The 24,892-nt window shown below is 38.0% G+C and overlaps 2 protein-coding genes across 4 annotated transcripts in view; one reads left to right on the top strand and one right to left on the bottom strand.

The window, feature by feature from the left end:
- Nucleotides 1–5,303, top strand: part of LOC139116792 (CDC42 small effector protein 2-like) — a 38,487-nt gene extending 33,184 nt beyond the window's left edge. For all 3 annotated transcript variants that reach the window (XM_070679452.1, XM_070679454.1, XM_070679453.1), the window contains one exon: nucleotides 1,029–5,303. In XM_070679452.1, the coding sequence (XP_070535553.1) occupies nucleotides 1,029–1,034 (6 nt within the window). In that variant the 3' untranslated portion in view covers nucleotides 1,035–5,303. The remainder of the gene's footprint in view (nucleotides 1–1,028) is intronic.
- Nucleotides 5,304–10,230: 4,927 nt separating this feature from the next.
- On the bottom strand, nucleotides 10,231–14,181 carry LOC139117787 (acidic phospholipase A2-like). Its single transcript, XM_070681041.1, has 4 exons — nucleotides 14,024–14,181; nucleotides 13,344–13,506; nucleotides 11,202–11,311; nucleotides 10,231–10,505 (listed from the first exon to the last, which is right to left on the bottom strand). The coding sequence occupies exons 1-4, from the start codon at nucleotides 14,127–14,129 to the stop codon at nucleotides 10,351–10,353; spliced, it is 534 nt and encodes a 177-aa protein (XP_070537142.1). The 5' UTR covers nucleotides 14,130–14,181; the 3' UTR covers nucleotides 10,231–10,350.
- Nucleotides 14,182–24,892: the final 10,711 nt, after the last annotated feature.

The raw sequence follows: 24,892 nt of genomic DNA, 5'->3' as shown, positions 1-24,892 counted from the left end.
GTTGTATCAACTGTGAAGTGGAAATGAAAGGGCCGGTAGGGTAGTCTTGGTTGGTGATGTGCACGGTAAATGAAAAGTCATGCCAAAGTTTGGTTGGGGAAGGGTCACTGAAAGGTCAACAAATCCATTACTAGTGTGAATATAGACCTTAATATCACTGGTAATTCAGTCACACAGTGTGTCTATATTTATCTTGTGTATTTTAAATTTTGTGTGTCAGTGTATACAGATCAAATAATACCACGGCAGATATAAATTCAGTTATAGGGGAAACATTATCAACGATAGAAAGCAGTAAAATTTAAGCTGAGTAACACAATATCAGTCTTCAAAGCACATGTTTGCACTTTGTTATCACGTGCCTGCTATGCAAGCCCTGTTAAGGCAAGCACATGAAAAAATGTCATTCTCATTCTCATTTGCATGCTGTGAAAGCACACATACTTTGTGATAAAATCTTTACAGTCATGATAAAATGGATCTTGGTGACAGTTTTTCAGACACTCCAATTTCTACAAGACTTGGCTGAGTGCTGCTTGTATAAACTTATTTTGAAGTGTTTATAGTACCGGGGGCAAATGAAGTTTTCAGTCTTGTTTAAGTGAAAATCAGAAATTAAATTTTTATCCATGGGGTTGACAAAGGGTATGTTGTGAATTTTAAATGTCAGTAAATTTCAGGTAATCTGTTTCTCTAATCCCAAATTTTGATTGTTGACCTCTGTTCTATAATTCTTGATCTTGAAACTTGAAAGAGAACAGCGTAATATTTCCTGAGGAAGGTTTGAGCAAATGCTTTAAACTTCCTCTTTTGAGGAGAGTGTTACTTTGATATATGATCACAGACCTTCCCAGGGTCTGGCCCTTTCACTGACACACTACCACGGTATACAACCTTTACATAAATCCATAAAAACCATATCTTGGCTGTAAAGATTTGTAATCATGCATTCCTTTTGATTAAGGAAGTTTATCACAGCGCAAAGATATTCTTCATCATAATTCTTTCTTTCTTTCTTTTTATTGCAGTCATAATACAGACTATGGATGATGTATATTGTATGTGATGTCTTTAAATCACCGTAAACGTCTGTGTATGTGCATAGGAAAGACACTGAACTTCAGTATAATGTAGGATATTGACAATGGTCAGGCCTCCAGTGATGGATTTGCAAATAATCTGCCACCTTGGACTCCGCAAAGTGCCAAAACACAAACAAACAACTTGCTCTTAGTTTTGCCACAAACTTTTCAAGAAACCTGGTACCTGATGAAACTTGCGTCTCCATTTTTGATGTCACAATCAAGGAATGCGCCAGTTTAATCCATGGATGGCAAATGGATGATGCTTGCAAGCTATGGTGATCACTTCAACGGGTGTTGACTTTCAGAAGGCATTGGGAGTTTGAAACCAATCCAGCAGATTTGATGAGATCCTTTGCTGTCTGAAATTGCACACATCAGGTCGGCATTGTTAGAATCTTTCTGAAGATCTACACAAGAATTCTGTTTTCTACATAAGCAAGAAGTTTCCTTTAGCAAGAAAATACATTATAGACAGAACAGTTTCAAATGAAATGATCTTTTGCTCATTGTAGAAATCCTCACTTGAATCTTCATTTCCTATCATTGATGAAGTCATGCCTCATAAAAGATGTTTTACTCCCTGAACTTTGACCTTTGACATCATGCATGGATTTACTGTCAAACAGGGTTCAAGGGGTCAATCAAAGTACCCAACCCAGTGTCTGACACAATGATATAGGTACTGTCTCTGTGGAAACACCTTGTACTTTATCACAGTTTGGAATCAGCCTCTTTTGAACAACAAAACTTTGAAAAGTCTTGAAACTTCAGTGTATCTTCAGAATATACAAAGTAATATGTGTGATAGTCTTTTTGTTCATCTTGGCAGTGACAATAAAATCACAAAAATGTTAACAAGCATAAAATACCAGTGAATTCCCCTTGAACAACATGCACCATGTCATGCAAAGCAGGTTTGAAATCTACAAGTGAGGCTTCCACCCCTATTTGGCTACTAGTAGGCTGACCCAACTGTGGCAGAGTCCTTGGATCCTTACAAAATATTAACAAGTTGAGGAAGAATTTACAATTACTTTGCAATATGTGATGTAAATGGCCACTCATTTATCAAGTTAATTCAGTAATAACTCAGTCTCAGAAAGTAATTTTTCACACTAGAAAATACTAGATTCAGATTTGTTATACTTTTCTTTAATTTCAATCAGGAATTTGCATTCTTTCTGAAGCATTTTTGACCCATTGTAACATTCCCCTATCTTTTTCCCCTTCAGTGGTTTAACCACATTTGTGCCTGTATGTTCGTGAATGACCTTTGGACAGCGAGTTTTGTTTCATGAAAGTGAGGCCTGACATTTAATAAGAATATCATAGTTGTGTTTACACTGTACAAAATTTGCTATATGTCTAGGAATTTCTATTACATAATTTATAAGCTGAGGGATATTGAGCCTGAATCAATTTCTACACTATGGTTCTGATGGTATGTATTGATCAAGGCAAAATACAACTCACCTCTGTTATACCCAGAGCGGATGTCTAGACAGTTTCACATAGACTGGTCCTAAAAGAAATCTTTGATAGGATTCAGTGGTCAAACTTAGTCATTTTGCTGCCTGGTACGTGATTACAGATTGGCGTTTACAGTGACCAGATCAGACTATCAGAGGTTGGTTGTAACTGACTTGGTCATACAGACCAGGTAGAACACACGCCTTCCAAGAAAACATTTCAAAGCAATGTATGTGTATATTCAAGTTCCAATGTGACGTCACTCAGTGGTATAACCTGCTGGGTGCCATCATTTATTTAATAATACACTGAGAATCATTTTAAGAACCTTTTTGAAATATTCATTCTGCAAAAAAGTGAGAATAACTGAGAACTGATATATTCAAAACCATCTTATGGAAGAGGGGAACCTTTTATGAACTGGTTTTTGCTCAAGCTTGATTTTCATTTTCAGGAATAATTGCTGTCTTACCATAGGAGCTAAGATGGACATTTTTTACTCTTTTACGATGGCTGAGCCATCTTCTAAAATGATCTGTTTGTCATCAGCAAGTGTCTTTGTGCATTGTGCAGAATTAGACCAATCAGAAAGTCTGTTTTAAATGAGGTGATCTTTTTATGCATACATAATGATCAAAGGTCACAATATAGTACAACACAGTAGCAATTTTTTCCATTTCTATGATAGAGACATGGCTCTTTTATCCAGTAAATTTTACGTTGAACTTTTAAAGAACATTTATGTCAAGAATGAATTTTTGAAAGATTAGATAAAAAGCACTTATTTTTTCCCCCGTTTCCTACATGAGAATTTACAGCCTTTGCAAGGAATAGGGTTTAGAATGCCTGTGTATAAAAGTACATTTCCTACTTATGGTGCAGCATTTGTATAATTTGGAATCCTATTTTCAGATGCTGTTACTGTGTCACAAATACTTTTTGAATCTTTACTTGATGCAATTTAATGTCACTAGACAACCCAGTGTTTATGCTTTCACAATGTGTGTCATATGCTTGGGCTGTGGATTGTGGGTTATTGTGAACTTTCTAATTCAGTCCGTATCCTGGATGAAATGTTCATCCATGTATGACAGAAATTGTCATGTCATAAACATAAACATTAACTTGTTGCAGTAAAAAAATCCTCTGCTGCTTAAATCATCAAAGGCACAAAAAATTCTCTCAGTATTCCAAACAGTCAAAATATAATCACAGCCCAAGCGTGACTTTCTTGTTTGTTAGTTTGCTGTTTTTTAAAAATGTAAGTTCTTTTTAGCACATCGTACCAAGATTTTGAAGCAAAAAGACCAGCAGCTAGACCAGCATTGTGAGTGCCATTGAGACGACATATCTCAATAACTAGGATGATGATGACCTTTAGGTCATAATGACGACCTTGGGGTCATGACCTGAGAGGGGTCAAAAAAATATACAAGGAATGGGGGTGCAAAGACAGGTAGAGTACATTGTTGGAGGACTGATAGTTGAATCAAGAATTCTAGTTACTCAGAGCTTTATAGGATTGATGAATTTTTACTTTTCTATCCTTTTTGCAGAATAGATTTATCAATGGCATGATATCCTGTGTAAGCTGTGAAATGTGAATTTCTCCAAATTTTTGTTGACAGCCCCTCGAGGGTCGTTTTGAATTCATAAAAGTGCAAGAATTTACCTGTCCAAAAGATTTTTGATCTGGTGTCATCACAGCTGTGGTCAGTGGACATATCAAGGAAAACTTTCGTTCAGACATTTATGACAGAATCTTTTGTGTGTGAGATCTTTGACATGCCAGGATGGTGTAGACATATTATGTAACACGTCAGTGCCCATAATCTAGAAGACGTCAGTCGAAAAATGTCCAACCATTTTTAACAAGTCAACTATATTCGATTCAGTGAAATGTAAAATTACCATTTAGGAATCTCCAGTGATTTCAATGAATGATATCGGTAATATCTTGTCAAACACAAACACAACAGTGATGCCATGGTTTTGAAAATGTCCGTGAAAACAGATAGGAAATTGAGATGAGCACGCATTATGACACAGTACAATACTATATTTACAAACCGTTTGTCTGTTCAGATTGAGTCTATATATTTCATCACCATTTTGCAATTTATGTTTGGCGTGAGTGTTTTTAATATCAGTTTGAAATAAGTTGGCGAGTGAAAGTTTTCATGTTATGATAATGAAAGTTCGTATTCTCTGTTTTGGAAGTCTACCCTGAACCCCTTTGTTTGTGAGTCACACCAGTGTATTGCCATTGTCCTACTTTGTACTTTTAGGAATGTAAAAGCAATGATTAATGTGATTTGAACATTCCAAATGAATGTGTGTTATTCAGTTTACATGTCAGTTTTATTCAATTTTCTTGTAAGGAAGTTTTCACCACTTTCCAAGACAATGTCTTTTCATACATTCAATACTCAGAAAAGCATTGTCTTCAGAGCACAACCCGCTACCCAGAACAGGCTTTTCAGCAACAGCGCCCTCTGTGGTAATAATAAGTTTACTTTGTTTTTGAAGAATACTATTGCTCTGCCTCTCAGTTTGTTTGTTGAAGTCATGTTACAGCATAGGAGTTTTGTTCAACATTATTGTGACCTGTTACTTAAATCTGATGTGACTGTCTTCGTTTCTTCACCTGTACAGATTATTGTTTTTCTTTTTGTTTTAGAAGTTTTAGCAATTTTGAAATTGAACAAATTTTTTATCAGAATAAAACATTTCAAATTTCTATACATACTTCCTTCTGTGTTTATTTTTGAGATCGGTTTATTGTCCATTCTCTAAAACCATATATAATAATTGACAGCTACCCAGTAGCTGTCAATTATTATATATGGTTTGCCTCAAAGCCATTGTTATCAATGGTGAGTGTAGACCTGTTCACAGAGGGTGACCAGATTAAGCATTGATTTCAGCATCAGTATTTGCCAATTTTCAGAAGAGAACTGCTTAAACTTCAGTCTTTCCTCAGTACATACTACACAGGGCTCCCACTAGCTGATCGCCAGCTTGCCAATTATGTTAATCAAAATGGCTACCACAAAGTTAATTTGCTATCAAACTAGCAAACAGCAATTATCGATACGATTGATAGCACTATTATTGTATGAAGTACCCTATACACTATCTAGTAGTAATCTGGTAATTCTACCATGCAGTTCACCCTATCACTCTGTTTTGTGTTAAAGTAACGGATTTCATGGGAAAGTAAAGTCCAAAATCAGACCCAAATTTAAAAGATTTCGTACTTAGTAGTGACTATACCTTACACAGGTACTCGTATAGGGACCACATTACATACATATACCAAATGTGACCTTATCACTAGTGGTACTTAAACCTTATACGCAGGCATAGGGTACGTACCACAGCAAGTAACGTCAATGGTGGAACCCTGTGCTTAACAGATATGTATAGGGCACCACAAGATTAAGTAGTGATCAGGGCCATAACCTGACTAAATTGACGGGGTGAGTAGAACTTCATCTTGGTACAATCGTGCGTTTAAAATTTTTCTTTGCAACAAACCGTCCATTTCATGGGATGATATTCTCTTGTGTAGGGCGCCCTCAAAGGCAGTAAAAGTAACTGGAAAATAGAACAGTCATAGACCATGCCAATATTATCATTTTTTGAATAAAGGAAAGAAGCTTTGATATATTGATAATATGTATTTCCTCTTCAAATTCACGATAGTGGTGCAATCTGTTATGTAATTCTTATATCTGTTTAAGTTGTACTGATGTGATTGGCTGGAGGCCTGAACACAATAAAGTTATGTAGTGTTCATGACACTACATGGTCCCCCCTAAAAGTGAGAGCAGATGTTGAAACTGTTGGCTGGAGCAGGTGCACAGTAACTTGGAGTGAATCAGGCGGCCTTCTGTTTTATTGTCGTTGAGCTGGAGTTTTATTGTGAGTAATCCCATCCCTGATGTCACGAATACATGTATCGACTGAGGAGAGTCATCATGGAGAAAATGAAAGATAAAGCTGGTTGTCGTCTGCATACTAGCGGAAGTTATGCTTGTTAATTAAATTTTCTAATGGAGCAATGTAGATGTTGAACAAAAGAGGGCCTTGGACAGAGCCCTGTGGCACTCCAAAACTGTGTTCTGATGGTTCGCTTATGATATCGTTGATTTTGATGGACTGGTCACTTTGCTTCAAGTACTAGTATGAGTGGAACCACTTGAGCGCAACACCGGAGATACCAAAATGAAAGAGTCTGTGAAGTAATATCTTGTGATCAATAGTATCGAGCGCAGCAGAGAGATCGAGGAGAATGAGTCGAACATAATTGCCAGTCTGTTCACGGATAAGCAAATAACACGATATTGAAACTAATTTGGAATAATTGGATGATGAAGTAATGTCATTTTAACCTGCAAATGTAAGCGCATCTGCTTTTCTTTTTAAGTTGCACACTTGTTTTTATGAGTAATTTGTAATATTGCAACATTCAGCTATAAAGCACCTAGCACTTTTGAGAAATTAAAAAAAAATATGAAGATCAAATTATCCCAAATTAGTTCCAATCTTTTGAATTAGGGCAGTTCCTGAATGCTGATTGAATGGTAGTTGTAGTGAGTTTTTTTAAGGTAGTCGGTGATTTGAACAGTGATGATCTTCACAAGTACTTTGGAAAGAAATGGCAGATTGGAAACAGGTCGGTAATTCTCGAGAATGTTGAAGTCCAGAAGATTTCTTGAATAGCTGTGGAACTGTGCCAGTGTGAAGAGACAAGTTGACAGTTTTTGTAAGGAATGGAAGTAAAGGATCGAGACATTTCTTGAGCAGCCGAAGTTGGAATCGGGTCGAGGCAGCATGATTTTGTCGGCGAGTTGATTCACAGGGTACCCAGACATCTGATTGTTGTTGTTTGTATTGTTGTTTATGCTTATTAGTCATGATTTGTTGACCAATGAAATTCAACGAACACAACTGTTGTGTTGTTGTAATGTAGATGTCATAAGGAACGTTACAAGGAAACTATCATTATTAGCTTACAAAGCTGCTTAGATAAACTTCATAGTTTTTGTCGTGAATGGAAATTATCTATTAACATAACGAAAACGAAAGTTATTGTGTTTAACAAAAGTAATCATCTTGTGAAAGGAGTTACACTCACTTACAATGGAGTGACTCTTGACTTAGTGAAAGAGTACTGTTACCTTGGTTTTGTCATTACCCCAAATGGTAGATTCAAAGGTAATTTTCATGATCTTAAATTGAAGGCAATGAAAGCTCTTTTCAGCCTTCGTAAGGGCCTTCAGAATGGTTCACTTTCTGTAAAAGTTGCATTATCACTCTTTGATAGTTTAATTGTTCCTATTATGACATATGGCTGTGAAATATGGGGACATGAAATTAATGACAAATGTAACTTTCTCAATGATGTTAGTATATCTTATTATAGATTTATCCTAGAAGTATCTAAACATGCACCGTCTGATGGTGTTGTTGGAGAGCTGGGTAGATATCCAATTCACTTTATGGTGATAAAACACATGGTTTTATCAGATGATATCTTATTGAAATCTGCTTATACATCCAGGTTGAATTCAGATTGGTATAATTATATACAAAGCATATTGAACTCTCACAATGGGAGCGATATATGGTCTTTTGTTTGCAATATTAATTCCACAGTTAATAATGTATATGATTGTTTATGTGAAACTTATGAACAAACATGGCTGAGAAACATTCATAATGATACAAGGAAGTGTGGAATGCAGAGGAATAAGCTCCGAACTTACAGACTTTTTAAGACAAAATTTGAATTTGAAAGTTACTTGCTAGATATAAGATCTTTTACCTATAGGAGGCTGACAAAACTAAGAATTTCGGATCACAACCTACAAATAGAACTGGGTAGAAGGTCAATTCCAAAAGTTCCTGCAAATGAAAGATTCTGCAAGTTTTGTAAGTCTTTAGTTGAGGATGAATTTCACTTTGTTATAGAATGTCCAAAATACAGAACGTATCGAGAGGGTCTATTTTCATCCACAAGTTTGTATAATCCAGGCTTTCACAGAGAAAAGTTCATGTATACGTATATCTTTACTCACAAAGATAAACTACCTCTTGCCAAATTTATTTCTTGTACTTTAGTTCCTCCCCCAGCAGCAGCTTCATCCAGTGTTTGCTGAGTTTTGTAATTTTTGCCTTACCACACTCCTTGAGTGTGTTGTTGAGCAATAAAGTATTAGTATTAGTATTAGTATTATTTGAACCGATGCAACTCTCTCCCAACGTTGTTGTTGTTGTTGTTGTTGTTGTTGTTTGTACTGCTGTTTATGCTTATTAGTCGTCTTGTTCTTGTTGTTGACCAATAAAATTAAACAAACATAACTGTTGTGTTGCTGTTGATTCAAACGTAATGTAGATGTCATACGAAATGCTACAACTTACAAGGACACTATCAGTCCCTGCCAACGTAAAAGTATATGAAGAGAGTGTTATCTAATCTGTGGACACATATGCATCATGCATAAAACCAAAATATGCAGTCACTGACATGTCTACGTCCTACAATACACAGTGTATTTCAAAAACACTAAAACATCTGAAAAACAACAGCACATTTGTGATTGCCGAATACTGTCATTCGGTAAGCCCGACGCCTTACGTGACAAATAAATGACATAGGAATAAAACAAATACCATGACCGGAGTTTATCTTCGTGTGATATTGCTACAAGAATGTCAAAACTATATAATAACGACAATTTGGTCCGACTGCCGTTGTAAGTTTATTTAAGGGATATCACAGCTTCCTTGTTCCATAACAGATTCCGTTTTGTCGTTTTGGGGGATTCAGGCAAAATACGTTCTACATCACAATCTCAACGGTGAGGTTTATACAACTTGGAAGATATAAAGGAAACGATCAACTGGAGATTAACAGAAGGATCTAGAATAAACTTTGTTAAGCATAGATTTTATAGAAGAATGATATTCTTTAGCAAAGAGTGAAGAAATAATTTGAAATAAGTGCTAGCATTTGTAAATCACAAGTATCAAATTCACAAAGAGGACAGTAATAACAAGCCCCATGTACTTCTGTCTAGTGTGTGGAAGTGACTTCTGTCAAAGATAGAATCATTGAGCACCAATTTTACTATCATTTCATAAGAAACATCACAAAGTCGAACAATAAGGCGTAAAGAAGTGTCAGGCATTTATATCTAGACACTTTCAAACTCAAAGCTGTATCTCTGGTATGTATGAATACTTTTATTTAGTTTTTAGTATTGTGAGGAGATATACAGACAATTATGTACACACATATGAACGTGAATCAAACCTTCAGTAGAAGAGTCTGTGGAGTATATCAAGATAGACTAAGAGCATTGTGTTCCACCATCATAGATTGCCAGTCCCTCACTGTTTTTTTTGGGGGGGGAGGCGGCGGATAGGAACTATGCAACGGATACTGATGGGGACAATCAAGTTTGCTGTCAGAAACAATATGGCGCTGGCTGTAACAGACTGGAATATGCGACGTTGACAGATGGATAGGCCTGGCCGGAGAGCAGGAGAATTTCATTGCCAAAAGAACGGAAAAAAGCCGGGATAGTAAAGAGACTGACAGTCAGAGTCGCCAGTTATAAGACAAAAGTGAGACACTTTTCTACGAAGATGTCAGACACTGTGATCTAATTTATTAACTTTATTATCAGAGAGTGAACCTTTTAGATGACTGCTACAACAAAAATTTCGATTTATTGAAGTAAGTTATGTTAATATTACACTCATGAAGAAACGTTTAACGTTTTCATCCGAGCCAACAGCGCCATCTAGGATACAGGTAGTATCCCATGTTGTAACTGCTACGGTTGCGAGCGAAGCATTTTGCGGCTTCACCATCACACTGGCAGAGGGCGTACTTGCATCTTGCATTACGGTCGCTCCCATACGAAGAAATGCTACCTGAAAGTAGAGGAAAGTACTACTTAAGTTAGAATGCGCCTCGGGGGACAGATAATTTGACTGTCAAACTTCCACAATATTGTTTTGGCCCACCATTTGTGAGGGCTTATTTTGAAGCTCACAGAGAACATAAAAAGTTTCTACCAGCCTAGTTTTGTGAAAATCTTGGATTTATTTTCCCTATTAGATATTACGCAAGGATGGTGGCCATTTTGAATTTCAAATCTCTGTGAATATCGGATAATTTGTTTCTCTACAACCTAAATTTGCACTGTGACACCGATTTTTATTTTCGATTTTTAAGAGAATGGTTAAAAGTTTGCTTTGGGAAAGTTTGAGCAAAAGTTCAAGTCTTTCATCTTCGAGGCGCGAACTTCCCTAGTGTATACATGGTGGTTGAAACTCCACGGTGAGTTCCTAAAGCATAACAGGAAGGCCAGTATCCGGCCTGTCGACACATTCTCTGATACGCATGTCATGCATTGTGGTACTTAGCAAAGGAACGGAATATTGTATAAGGAGAAATTTTCGGATGTCTTATTTTATCTATTAGTCCAAGCTTAAGTACCGAGAACTATTATACCTGCATTTTGTTTTCCCGTTTACCAGATCTTCCTGTATTTTTTTCAAAGTACCAACTATTCTGTTGATATGCACCGATGTTCAACGAGTGCAGACTTTATTAGAATTACTCACTGCAGCCGGTACAGCCAGATCTTTTGTAGGGTAGGTAATATACTTGTAAGGTCCCGCAACCGGAGCTCTTCTTGGCCCTGGTGTAACAGTCATCATGAGCCTTGCAACACCTGTGTCAGGATTCAAAAACAGTTGAAACATGGTACGTTAGTTAAATGATTATAAGTTTGTATTTGTTTGTTTGTTTGTAGGTACTCATGTACTATCTCCTGGAAATTAAGAAGCAAGGCTCGTTAATATTGACTGATGGCGAGAATTTATTTCTTTATCATCACCCCAAAACCCAGGACTTCTCTTAACTATAACGTCATAAAAACCGCCAAACGAACCTGAAAATGTTACATTAATTTTGGTGACATTCGGTTTTAGGTTTGGACAATGTAAAAATATTATGAAAGCATACCGGGCCGGTAAAACGTTGTTTTTGCCAGAAAAGACACATTGCGTCATCGGTCATGTGATATCTACCCGGGATCTATATAGGCGTAGGCGTATGTGTAAATCATTGGTGATATTTTCAAAGCTATCATAACCAGACTCCTGCGTATATCTGTGATTAGAGTCTTTCACAGATCGCCGGCTTCGCCTCAGCATGCTCAGTCGATACTGGCGCCCTAGGCAGTTAAGCCGAGCGAAGCTCGGCTCAGAGAGCCGGTGAAGCCGGCTCGGTGAGAGCGTCGATTGTTAGAAAGACCATTGAGGGCGCATAACCGCGTTGCCAACGAAGGGGCTGAGATAGCCCGGTGACTCGGAGAGAGTCTAATCAGTGATCTACTCAAGCCCTATATTCCAACTCGTACACTCCGTTCATCCACCGAGAAACAGAACCATCACCTATGGTGGCCGTGCATTTTCATACGTCGTACCTAAGCTAGGGAACGCACTGCCATTCGACATCAGGGAATCCTGAAACTTGGAAACTTTTAAAGGGAAACTGAAAACGCACATGCTTTCAAGAGCATCGGGAGCATAGTATTGTTTAGCCATTGAGCGTCAGAAAACGAAACACTGTTTTTGGATTTTGGCGCTATATGAACTTTACTGATTGATTGATTTATTGATAATTTCTCTGTGAAAGCAGGTAAAAGAAAAAAGACAAATGCAAAACGACCAAGCATTAATCCGTTAGCTGACGAGAACATCTCGCTTTAAACGAAAGAAGACGGTACCTAAACTCTGTCAAGCCGGTGATAGCGACTTTGACCCGTTAATCCAACTTTTGATCTCTGCTCTTGATAAACAGAAGATCCTTGTCAAACAATTGGAAATACTATGAAATTCATCAAACCGGACTGCGAAACCAGTAGTTTGTCAGTCGAATTCGACAATGGAGTAGAGATTGTAAAGGGCTGTGAAAACTTGTTGGGCACATCTACCGGACGAATGCTTGTTCTTGAGTTAATACACGCTAAATCCCTACACCCAAAAACAAAACAAAACAAAAAAAGTCAAAAACGGATCTTTCTCAAGGAAACTCTTAACCATTCTGTTTCACAAGTAAAATAAGAATCGGATGTTCAGTGTAAGGTGCTGAATGTAAGAAACAAATAGCTTAAAATTTGCCGATATTTGACATTTAAAATGGTCCTGCCGCTATACCATATGTTCACTTCATGAAAATAATCATGATTAAATATTCGATGTTCACAAATAATGAAGACGATAAAAACTTGGTTTACTCTCCGGGCTTCAAAATGAGTCCACGCCAAGTAGTAGAACACAAAGTTCTGAATAAAAGATAGTCTCAAAATATGTCCCGGGGGCGCCTTATACGTTGAACTACACAAGCACCTTTGAATTTCGTTCTTGTCTTTCAATCTATATCGTTATTCTTGTCGTCATTATATTTTTTCAGCAAGTATAATGTTATTCTGTCGCCTTAACTAATCGTGACGTCATTATGTAGCCATTTCATCAAATTCTGGATTGCCCAAAAGTTTTTTCGGATAAGAGTTCATATTTCAACAAGTTTATGTTATTCTTACCTATCTTTAGTGGCTTTACTCTTTGCTTAGTAATTTAAAATATTTTGCCCATTTCATGTTTTTCGTCTTCAGTTGTCAAGGTTGGTTACTATGACAGGTGTCCGATGTCTAGAACAGCTGATTTGTCATAATATATTTCAAGAAGTGAGTAATTTACCTGTCTGTGGCATCAACAGGTTTCCCCCTACCACCAAGTCCGCAGTAACATCCATACTTGATGTAATACAAAGATGACCTGCCCGTAGCACAGTTTATCATTCGTTTGAAGTCGATAAGGCTTTGGACACCAAATTCCTCCGCTTCTGCTTCTGAGTCAAGACCTAGAAAAGACAAGATTAGAACGCCCTCTGTGAGTAATAAAGGGGTAGTCTTGATTTCAGGCAGTTTTCATTCATATATTTAAGCTTATCATTGTCACAACTCTTTGTACAGAGTCGATATTGTGAATGCAGCTTTTGAATCCCTATTACATGTCGTTTATGCTATCAGTTCGCAGACCACCGTGTGTTTTATCAACACTCGTCAAGTTGGTGTACTCGACACTTCTCACAATTCATTCACAATTCACCAAGCTGACTTTCTTAATTAACTGTGAATGCCAAATTAAAATCACTCGTTCATGTCTCATGATCTTCAATAATGTCGATATTTTCATCCATTGTGAGAAAACCTGGCTACGACTTGATCTTAGAAATTTAAGTGCTCAAGATAAAAAAAAAGTATCGTGAGATTGCGTGTTTGCACACGAATAGAATTGGATGAAACTGAAAGCATGTGAAGTGTGGTCAATTTCAAAGTGACATTACCGTCTTCTATATACCTTCGCTTTGAGCTTACCTTCGTCCTTATCGTCTTGCTCTTCACTACAGTTCACTACCTGGTAAATACTACCGACGACCAACATCAAACACAAACCATATCGCGCAGGAATCTTGAGGACCATTTTCTCAAACTGACGTTATATCTGGTTAATGTCTCAGTACCTTCGAAGTTCAGCTGACGCCTGTGCATTTTCAGGTTTTACTGCTTGAATATATACACTTCGTGATCTGAAATTTGGTCTCAAGCTGTTTCTCCAGTACTGTAAACCGTTTTGTCGTATAAATCCCGACAAAGGAGGCACAATTTTGCATGTTTGCATTGTACATATGACACTTGTACAAAAATAGAAAATCCCTGACAGGTATATTGCACATCAGCAGTTTCTATGTAGTGTAATATTCCAGAACCGCGGGAATAGCTTGTTTACGTTTGATACACTAGACGGGGGTATTTGCAATGTGGCAATAAACGGTAGGTGAACGCCTTAACTGTTGCTACATTTTCAGCATAATCGTTATGTTTATTAACACATTAACTCTCAAACTTTACTGTCTTAATCGTTCTATAACAAGTATCCAGCTTGTTTACCCCGTCGTTTGGTAGTGTACAAAACGGAGATCGAAGACCGATGACCGAAGATCGATGATGCAAGAGTCCTTCAACACTCACTAACACAAGTAAATAGCCGCCATTCTCTCATAGGATACATAAACAACACAATAATTATAACAAGGCAGTATTGCTGAAGGCAATGAGTACTTGGGCCGTGATAGAGTAATTTTGAGGACAATATATACTACTATTCAAATATGGTCTTGAATTTCCTCCTGTCAATGAGGCATTTGATTAACTGGTTATTAAACGAAGCAATGGCATGACAACGGCAAAATATGTCTAGCAACTTTTGTGGAGTTTGAGGCAGGGGTTCTTTATTTATAGCGGGAATTGCTTAAACTCCTTAAATATTCAAATTACAGCAAATTTCTTTTGTTCTCGATGGTAGATGTCTAATATTTAGATGGGCATATTTAGATTTCTACCCTATAGTTATCCCTATATACCAAAAATCGGACATCCAGCTCTATTGGCTTGCTCAGAATTAGATATGCGCATAATTAATGAGGTACAATATGTGGTGTCATAAGGTGTCCCATCATACCATTTATGAAGGATGTAGCACTTGTGGTTACTGAGTTGTGGACAAATATATATTTGAGGTCAAAGGTCATTGAGGTCACGTCACATTTTGTCATAATAATTGTATTGCTAAGTTATTCCTATATACCAAAAATCAGACCTCTAGCTCTATTGGCGCGCTCAAAATTATATATGCGCATAATTAATGAGGTACAATATGTGGTGTCATAAGGTGTCCTATCATACCAAATATGAAGGATGTAGCACTTGTGGTTACTGAGTTGTGGACAAATATATATATTTGAGGTCAAAGGTCATTGAGGTCACGTCACATTTTGTCATAATAATTGTATTGCTAAGTTATTCCTATATACCAAAAATCAGACCTCTAGCTCTATTGGCTCGCTCAAAATAAGATATGCACATAATTAATGAGGTACAATATATGGTGTCATAAGGTGTCCTTTCATACCAAATATGAAGGGTGTAGCACTTGTGGTTACTGAGTTGTGGACAAATATGTATATTTGAGGTCAAAGGTCATTGAGGTCACGTGAAGTTTTGTCAAACAAATTATATTGTTAACTTATCCCTATATACCAGAAATCAGACCTCTTGCTCTATTGGCTCGCTCATAATTAGATATGCACATAATTAATGGAGTACAATATGTGGCATCATAAGGTGTCCCGTCATACCAAATATAAAGGTTTAGCACTTGTGGTTACTGAGTCATGGACAATAATGTATATTTGAGGTCAAAGGTCACCAAGGTCACATGATATTTTGTCAAAATGTCTGAGATATCTGCGTGAACCGATGGACTCACTGATGCACTCACTGACGGATATGAGCCAATCTATAAGCCCCCTGGACTTTATCCGTGGGGACAAAAAAACTGTGTCACTGCATCCTTTAGGCAATATGAATACGATGAGAAACTAAATTTTTATTTTTCTTGGCATCATACATGCGAGTCTATGGAGAACTGCCTTATACATGGGAGTCTATGGAGGTGTAAACTAAAAAGTCCTCTAACACGGCCAAATTTGATAGCATTGTGAAACAAATCGACGTGCATCTGTATGGGGTTGGGTACTGTAGGCGTGAACGGACGGACGGACGCACGGACATGACCAAACCTATAAGTCCCCTCGGACTTCGTCCGTGGTGATTAAAAACAACGCAACAGTTATTACAGCTACACCGGCGGTAGGTTCATATCCAGAGCCCCGTACGGTCTGCCGCCGTCGCTTGAAAACAATCTCATGCACCCGGCCATATGGGCAGCTGGCCGGATCACAGTCGCTCGAGAGCTATTCAGCTCTGGGACTATTCGCCCCATAGACGAGTATACAGAAGCGAGGTATTTCTCGCTTCTGTATACTCGTCTATGGGGCGAATAGTCCCAGAGCTGAATAGCTCTCGAGCGACTGTGGCCGATGCATGAACTTCCCGGAGAAGGCGAGCTATCACGTTCAAGCTTAGGATTATTTGTCGATCAAATTTCAGTAAATTTACCTTACCTAGATGAAATTTTGTCTATAGGCTGAAATTTCGCCGAAGTTTGACAAAATTACATCGATTTTTCAGGTTCATATGCGACATTTTTTAGTTTTGAGTGCAGACAGAAATAAGTTTTGAGGCAACATGGCTGCGACCCCATGTTGACCCCTAGCCCTGCGTACGATGCTATGTGCTACAGCTAACACACAGCATCGTACGCAGGGCCAGCGAGAGAGTTGCCGACATCGACGGTTATACTAGTCTTATGGGGCGAATAGTCCCAGAGCTGAATAGCTCTCGAGCGACTGTGGCCGGATGCATGACTTCCCGGAGAAGGCGAGCTATCACGTTCAAGCTTAGGATTATTTGTCGATCAAATTTCAGTAAATTTACCTTACCTAGATGAAATTTTGTCTATAGGCTGAAATTTCGCCGAAGTTTGACAAAATTACATCGATTTTTCAGGTTCATATGCGACATTTTTGAGTTTGAGTGCAGACAGAAATAAGTTTTGAGGCAACATGGCTGCGACCCCATGTTGACCCCTAGCCCTGCGTACGATGCTATGTGCTACAGCTAACACACAGCATCGTACGCAGGGCCAGCGAGAGAGTTGCCGACATCGACGGTTATTTACGAGAAGTGAATAAAAGACTGCATTTTTGGAAGCGATCGAGTAGCTGAGGTAGGCTGGGATACGACTTGGGCCCAAGAACGCTGAATTTCGGCAGTAATTTGGCTTTTTACGTCAAGTCCCAAATGGATTTGAAGTCACCGACCCAACGTACGGGTCTTTGCAGGGCTGTCGGGGCGGTTAGCTGAAGCGGAACACACAGCATCGTACGCAGGGCTAGTTGACCCCCAAGTGAAAATGTGTTCGCGATCAAATCTTCCTATATTTTTTTCAGAATTTTCAACAAAATCATTGCTTCTTACATCTTTTGTAAAATATAAAATACTAAAATAAAACTGCGATGTGCCATGTCTCCAGATTTCTAAAATATTGTTCGTTGACCGTTCGACGCAAACTTGTGACGCAGTTGAAATTCAATACTGACCGCAAAATAAATGAGACGAGATCAGTCTAGACATCCTCCAAATTATCCAACCATTCGCATTGGAGTCAGCTCGCTTAGAGTATCATAACATTTTTCGGCCTTTTAGATCGACCCTAATATCTCCCATTTAGGAAATAAATACACAAGCTACCTCGACAAAACTTCGTGCACCATCCAAGACCAAACGCACTACAAATCTGTCTTGACGTCATCATCTCCTTACATGGTAATCGGCATACCGTATTTTTTAGCAAAGGGGACACAGAATACGTCGGAGTATTCAGTTTCAAAACGTATTACATTGTGTGATGTTGTCAAAAAAAAGTCATGTTACTGCAGTGGTATAAATTACAAAACACAAAAGTTCAAATCAGTTTATTTTGGACTGGCTTTACCCAACATTTCATATTGTTTCTTATGCCAGATTTGACCACGTGCTTACTGGCGACCCCTTTTCATGCAAATTTTGTGTCAAATGATGTGTTCCCCTGGAAAAACAAACGTACGATTTCTAAATGAAGGAGGCGAAATTTGCCCTCAAGACTCGAAACCACCCCTTACGGGGTGTACCTAGCTATTTTAACGAGCTTCTCGAATCTGCAGCTCTATTTCGAAATGATGGTCTGGTTTTCTCAGCTCAAGGATAAGTGTTCTCCATCGCTGTGGGCGTTACTATTCTCAACCGGGGGTACAGTTTCCAGTCGTAATGTTTTTCATTGTGTCCGGGATATAAACCTTTCCTTTTCAAACTTTCTCTTTGATTAACACTAATCCACATCTTGTCAGTGATTAAACATGTTTCAAGTTTAAATGTTAAATTCTGGTCTCGAGCCCTCCTGTTCGACCAAACCGAAATTACCCCTCCCACTTTGGCTCGTCCAGTGGGTGTAGCAAGGGTCGTGCCATCGCCTAGTAAACGGAGGGTGCATTAATTGTTGCATTTCGATGCACATTTTGATAATATTCAGAAGATTTTGTGGCAAAAACTCAGATAGAGAAGCATTTATATTCACATCTCACTTATTCAAGACTGGCTGAGAGCAGCACTTCCATTCAGTTAACATCATTACGCCATTTATTATGCCAAGAAAGATGAAGCCAATACATTTTGCCCTCCCTGGTCTCAGCCAGAAATGGTTATACCTTACAGTTTTTTCCCACGGAATGAAAACAAATGTACTTGGGCTGAGGCCCAAGTACAATAACGCGGGTAATGAATATATAGAATATACAGACAATGAAGAAACAAGGCAAAATAATTTCGCTCAGGTCACCAACAGAAGACTAAAGGACATCATTGGATCTTTGGTCTTCGATCTACGGTTTTGGATTTCCGATCTTCGATCCTTGATCTTGTTTTGTACACCACCCCTGCCGTACATGTGGGACTAGCTTTGTTAATTCATTTGTCTACAACAAATGCTATCCACCCACCTGACCTCACTGCAGACTGTACTGCCAAGGAGACGTGAAGAGTGTTTGACATTTTCAAAACGCTGTTCTATTCGAATTATATTTCATTCTCTTGATGGAAATAACTTCTTTCATGTAAACTAACAATTTACAATCCATTAATGAATGTTCTTGTGATAATGCATGATGCAATAACCACGATAATCTGCCAGCGCCCTCTATGGCCGTAGACGGATCATATTGTGCATAAGGTATGGCACAGTAAAGTATTAAGCGTGGTTCCCTCCATGCGAGATAATATTAGAAAATCAACTTCAAGGTCATAAAAATGGTACGCGACAACATCGTTGTTGCTGCACGCAACGAAAAATCAATACGTCACAAGAGGGGTGACGTTCCTAACGCATGACAAATAAGTGGGAGATTCCTTCTATATAACCATATATGGAAGTTAGTAGCTCGGAAGTTTGACGTCACATGGTTGAATCTAACGTGTGGTGTAACAATACTTTTATTGCCAGTATAATGTTGGTCAGTGTTTTCATACAACGTGGAAGACGGTGAAAATTCTGAAGATTCGTTTCAAATTTCTTGCTCTAAATTCTCACGCGATATCTACGCGTGTATTGTCCACAATGTGTCCCAGTTTCAGTTTAACGTTTACTGGCGCAGCAATGAAGGACAATACAGTGATGTTGAAGCGCTAGATTGCCATGAAATGTGGTTGTTCGGTTGCTTATCGATAGCCATAGACATCTTTCACTGAGTTTAAGATCTGACACACCCAATAAAAATGGATATTACACCCGTGACCACATATCGAAATACCCATAACACCAGTTTGTTTTACATGTAAGTTTTGTGTATAATATTCCAAATGAGGCAGTGGTTTCTGCAGGTGTTCCTAGAGGAAATGTCAGGGGCTCTGGAGCGTAAATTTCAATTACGAAAAGTAATCAAGGGCTTGACAATAAATCGATTTAACGACGTCCTGCTGGTGAGTACCTGGTATTCGTCTATTGGTACAAACAGAATTACACACAAAAACTCGTGGGATATTTGCAGACAAATGTGCCCTCTCACGAAATAATTATTAAAGGGACAAAGTCGGCAATTTTTCATGAATTTTGTTTGATACGAGTCACTATTTATATTGTTTGACATGTTGAAAGATAATGAATGGGTGTCCATGCATATATTCGACCCCGGTTCTAGACTAATTAAATGAAACCATAGCGAGAAAGAATTGATGGTCATGACCATTCTTTCTCGCGTTGGTTTCGTGTATCGTGTCTAAAACTGGGGTCGAATTTATGCATGTTCACCCATTCATTTAGTATCTTTCAACATGGCAAACGTAACAATATAAATAGTGTCTCGTATCAAATGAAAATCATGAAAAATGGCCGACTTTGTCCCTTTAAATGCAATAAATATAAATGTACTTTTAAATTGTAATATTTAAAAACAACAGTATTACACAATACAGATATTACTTGTGGCTGTTATGGTTCTATGGAGCATGGATTAGTTCAGTGAACTTACAATGCCCATTGCAATACACGTAAACACAAGATACAGTGGTGATGAATGATACAGAGAAATAGTTTTAAAATCGAAATTACAGAGTCATGAACTCTTATATATTGGCCGAGTAAGAAAAAAAGGATAAATCGACTTCGCGTTAATACACGCTTGCGTCACGGTACTGGATGTGTGGTCCGATATCTATGTCGTACGGACCCCATACGACTGATGTGAACACAGTATCCAAGGTACGTCGGCGATTGATGAAAGTTAAACATAATAATTATCATAAGGGACTGGACATAAATTACAGGGGGTGGGCCGGTGTTTTTCGAAAGACCGCTGCATCAAAAATAGTGACCCTTCAAAAGTTCATGCACAAAATTAGTGATCCTCCCCCTTATCCGTGCATGAAAATAAGTGACCCTCCCCTGTTACTCAATACCTCCCAACAAATCCGCAGTGTGTTCAAGCCCCCCTTCTGACTTGCTATACTTTTGAAGTCCCATTCCCAAAAGGAAGGCAAAATGTGGCCGATATAACGCTTAATCCAAAAAATTACAAATCATATGTGTGTGATAATTCATGTAAATGCACTTTGCTTGAAGTGGCTGGTAAAAAGTGATATTTGATTTTGGAATTTCGCTCAAAATGTTGATCCACTATACATGGGAGTCTATGACAAAACTGTAAAAAAAAATTTTCACAATTAAAAATATGCACTATTTATGCATATATGGACCCTGAATAATTGACATAATTGTACTTGATTAGAAGAGGGTGGTAACACGTGCATCTGTGTACAAGAACTTTGTTTTTGGAATTTTGCATAAAATGTTGATCCATTATACATAGTAGTCTATGACGAGACTATGAATGATTTTTTTAAAATACAAAACTTGGCAAATCTGTGTATTTATGTATGCTTGATTATTGATATTCATGTTCTTGATTATGTGGTTACAAGTCTATGTGTGTGAAAGAAATTTGATTTTGGAATTTCACTGAAATGTTGATTCATTATACATGGCAATCTATGATGAAACTATGAATATGATGAAACTATGAATATTTTTTTCCAATACAAAACTAGGTAAATATGTGCATTTATGTATACCTAATTACTAGTATTAATGTTCATGATTAGACTAGAGTGGTTTCAAGTCCATGGTTGTGCAAGAAATTCGGTTTTGGAATTTCACCGAAATGTTGATTCACTATACAGCGTAGGCTATGAGGAAACTACAAATAACTCATAGGTTATCTGACCCTAAATTGTTATTCAAAAGTTGTTCGACCTGAAGCTTCCAGTTGTTATTGATGACACTATGCACTATTCTGAATAGTTTGTATTCTGTCAATGTCCTCAAAAAATAAAAAATGTATATACAGCGACATGAACGTTTGACACCGACCTATACCCAATGTATTGTCAATGGGAGAATGATATCAAATAAGTGATCTCCCAAATTGTTATTGAAAGCGTCATTATAGGGGACAGTTTATATGCACAATAGAGGAGTTGGATAAGTAGAAATCATGACAACTTAATTCAATGTGGCTGCTTGGATCATCAATACATTGTTTATCATACCCTTAAACTTGCGGCCGAAGGGCGCGCCGAAAATGGAAATGACAGAAAATGAAAGTGCCATGAGGTATTTTTTCTTTTTTCTAAGTATTCCATATTCTTCAATACGTGCACATGCAATTTCAGCTTTGATGCATGAAAAAAGGTGACCCTCCCCCATTGGCTGGCACAACATTTTATGACCCTTCAAAAATGCTTGCGCAAAAAATAGCGACCTCCCCCCTCAAAAAGAATAAAAAACACCGGCCCACCCTCCTGTAATTTATGTCCAGTCCCTAATGTACATCGATCGTACCGCAAGTTCTATATCGAGTGAGACGTAATCTGCTCTGCTGAACGTACGGCTCGATCAACTCCGTCAAATACACACGTTTAGAGCCGTTGCGTATTGTACGGTATTGTACGGTTCAAACTCGATAGATTATGTATAGTACTGGAGTATAACCACACCCAGTGACGGTATACCGCGAAAATTTGACCAGTTCTCGTCTTATGTGCTCGAGCGACAGCGAGTGCATATATGGAGGGAACTGGTCAAAATCCTGTGGTATACCGTCGCTGAAGTGGTTTATTGCGATCATATGATAACATTCTAGCGTAAAACTTCGAAAAAGAAATCAACCTCTGGCTTTTGTTCCGGCCTATATCCCAATATAGCACGGTTATTTTCACGCCTCGATCAATCAGATCGCTGTATATATTTGTGCTACTGATATACTAGTATGATATAATTAAGGATGGCACGTTGTAACTTTCTCACTTTAGGTTCTGTCCCAGGCGTGACTTTCAGAGTACTAGTAGCTTGGAAGCATTTGAGTGCGTGTAATACTACTGTACTGTAAAGAAAGATAAACTGAAGCACATTGTTGTCAGTGGATCAAAACTACTAATAGTCATAATTAAGAACTGTTCTGTACCACCTTAAAATTATGACAAGCACTGTACCCTTTCGCTACTGATACTAATAGAATCTCCTCGAGGTAATATGCACCTCGAAAGTGAAAGACTTAAACTTTTGCTCTGACTTTCCTCAAGGAATCTTTCAATCATTCTCTTTCAAAATTAAGAATAAAATAGGGGGTCACCGTGCAAATTTTGGTACTAGAGAAACAAATTAACCCAAGATTTACCGATATTAGAAATTCAAAATGGGCCGCCATCCCTGTGTTTAAAACTCTATGGCGAAAAATAAAAATTTCGAATTTCAAAAAACTAAGCCGGTGAAAAGTTTTCTTTCACCAAGAGCTTAAAAATGAACCCCCACATGTGGTATATCAGAAGAGAATTGTAAAAGTTTGAGAGTACGAATGTCTGTCCCCGAGGTGCGTTCTACCTTAATTACAAAATTACCTCCCATTTATGTCTGCACAGAGTAGTCAAATAATTTCATCTTCAGTTCGAAAGAATAGGAGACGTATAGGTATACGCGTATCATGTATTACTAATGGCTTTCAAACATAGGCCTAGTATAAGGATTCACTCAGAAAAGTAGGTGATAGTAGAATTTGTCAACTTAATTACATTTTGACTTTGAAAGGTGAAAGACATCACCAGTTAATGTGTAAATCTTAATATAGCACAATGCGGGGATTCCTCAGTGTCCAATACCACACTAAATTGCTCTTTGTAGACAGATGGCGCAGTCTTCGTTACGCTGGTGAGGAAACCACTGAATTCAAGTTGGCGGGTCAATACTTGTAAAAACCCATAGATGAGCCATCGTCGAATATGATCTACATTTATGTACACTTGATATAAATCAGTTAGGGAAGAAGACGTCGAAAGATGGTGATCAACAGTCAATTATCCTCTCCCCCTCTCTCTCTCTCTCTCTCTCTCTCTCTCTCTCTCTCTCTCCTCTCTCTCTCTCTCTCTCTCTCTCTGGTATTTGTTATCGTTTGCGCTGAGTTGTCGTCATGATCAACGCCAACTGAATTAACATAGCTTTCACCCTTTTTGAATTAAAACCATTAAGCTTTATCAGATAAAACAAAAGATCCACAAAATATCTTTATTGATTGAATACAATGGTTTTTAGACGATTGCACTCAATACTGTTAATGTTTTTACATACTATGTAGCATACCTGTTTGAACTTGTATAAATGGCGCTATTCGTGGCTTTGGCGTGACGTTAACCATGAACTTTGCAACACATATGTCAGCAATTAAGGGAAGTGAAACAAGCGCGTGCAATAAAATAACATGATCATTGTTATAAGTCATGTACGAGCAGTGAACATTTTGACTGGAAATTTGCCCCGTCATTATAGAGTTTTGTACCATTCCCTTCATCATCGTCTTATAATCTCATTATCCAAGAGCAAAATATTGACAAACAAAGTTTTGGATCATCATAATTGTTATGGAACTGACTATTTTATTATTATGATCGAAAAAGAACTCATAGAGGACTTAACCCTAACCCTAACCCTAACTTAACCCTAACCCTAACCCTAACCATCGGAAATACATATCAACAAACAAACAAACAAACTCTTTATTGACAAATATTAACAAAACAGCTTTTCGCTGTTATTTTATGAAAAATAAGAAATAAACAAACGCAAACAGATACTCACAAACAAACACAGACACAAATAAACATGGCCTAGGAGCGAGAGCCCCTGTGGTGAGAGGCGACAGCTGAGAG

The sequence above is a fragment of the Ptychodera flava genome, chromosome 18, assembly GCF_041260155.1.
Source record: "Ptychodera flava strain L36383 chromosome 18, AS_Pfla_20210202, whole genome shotgun sequence".
Taxonomy (NCBI): domain Eukaryota; kingdom Metazoa; phylum Hemichordata; class Enteropneusta; family Ptychoderidae; genus Ptychodera; species Ptychodera flava.
The sequence above is the reverse complement of the archived record's forward strand: the minus strand, read 5'-3'. Positions and strand labels throughout refer to the sequence as shown.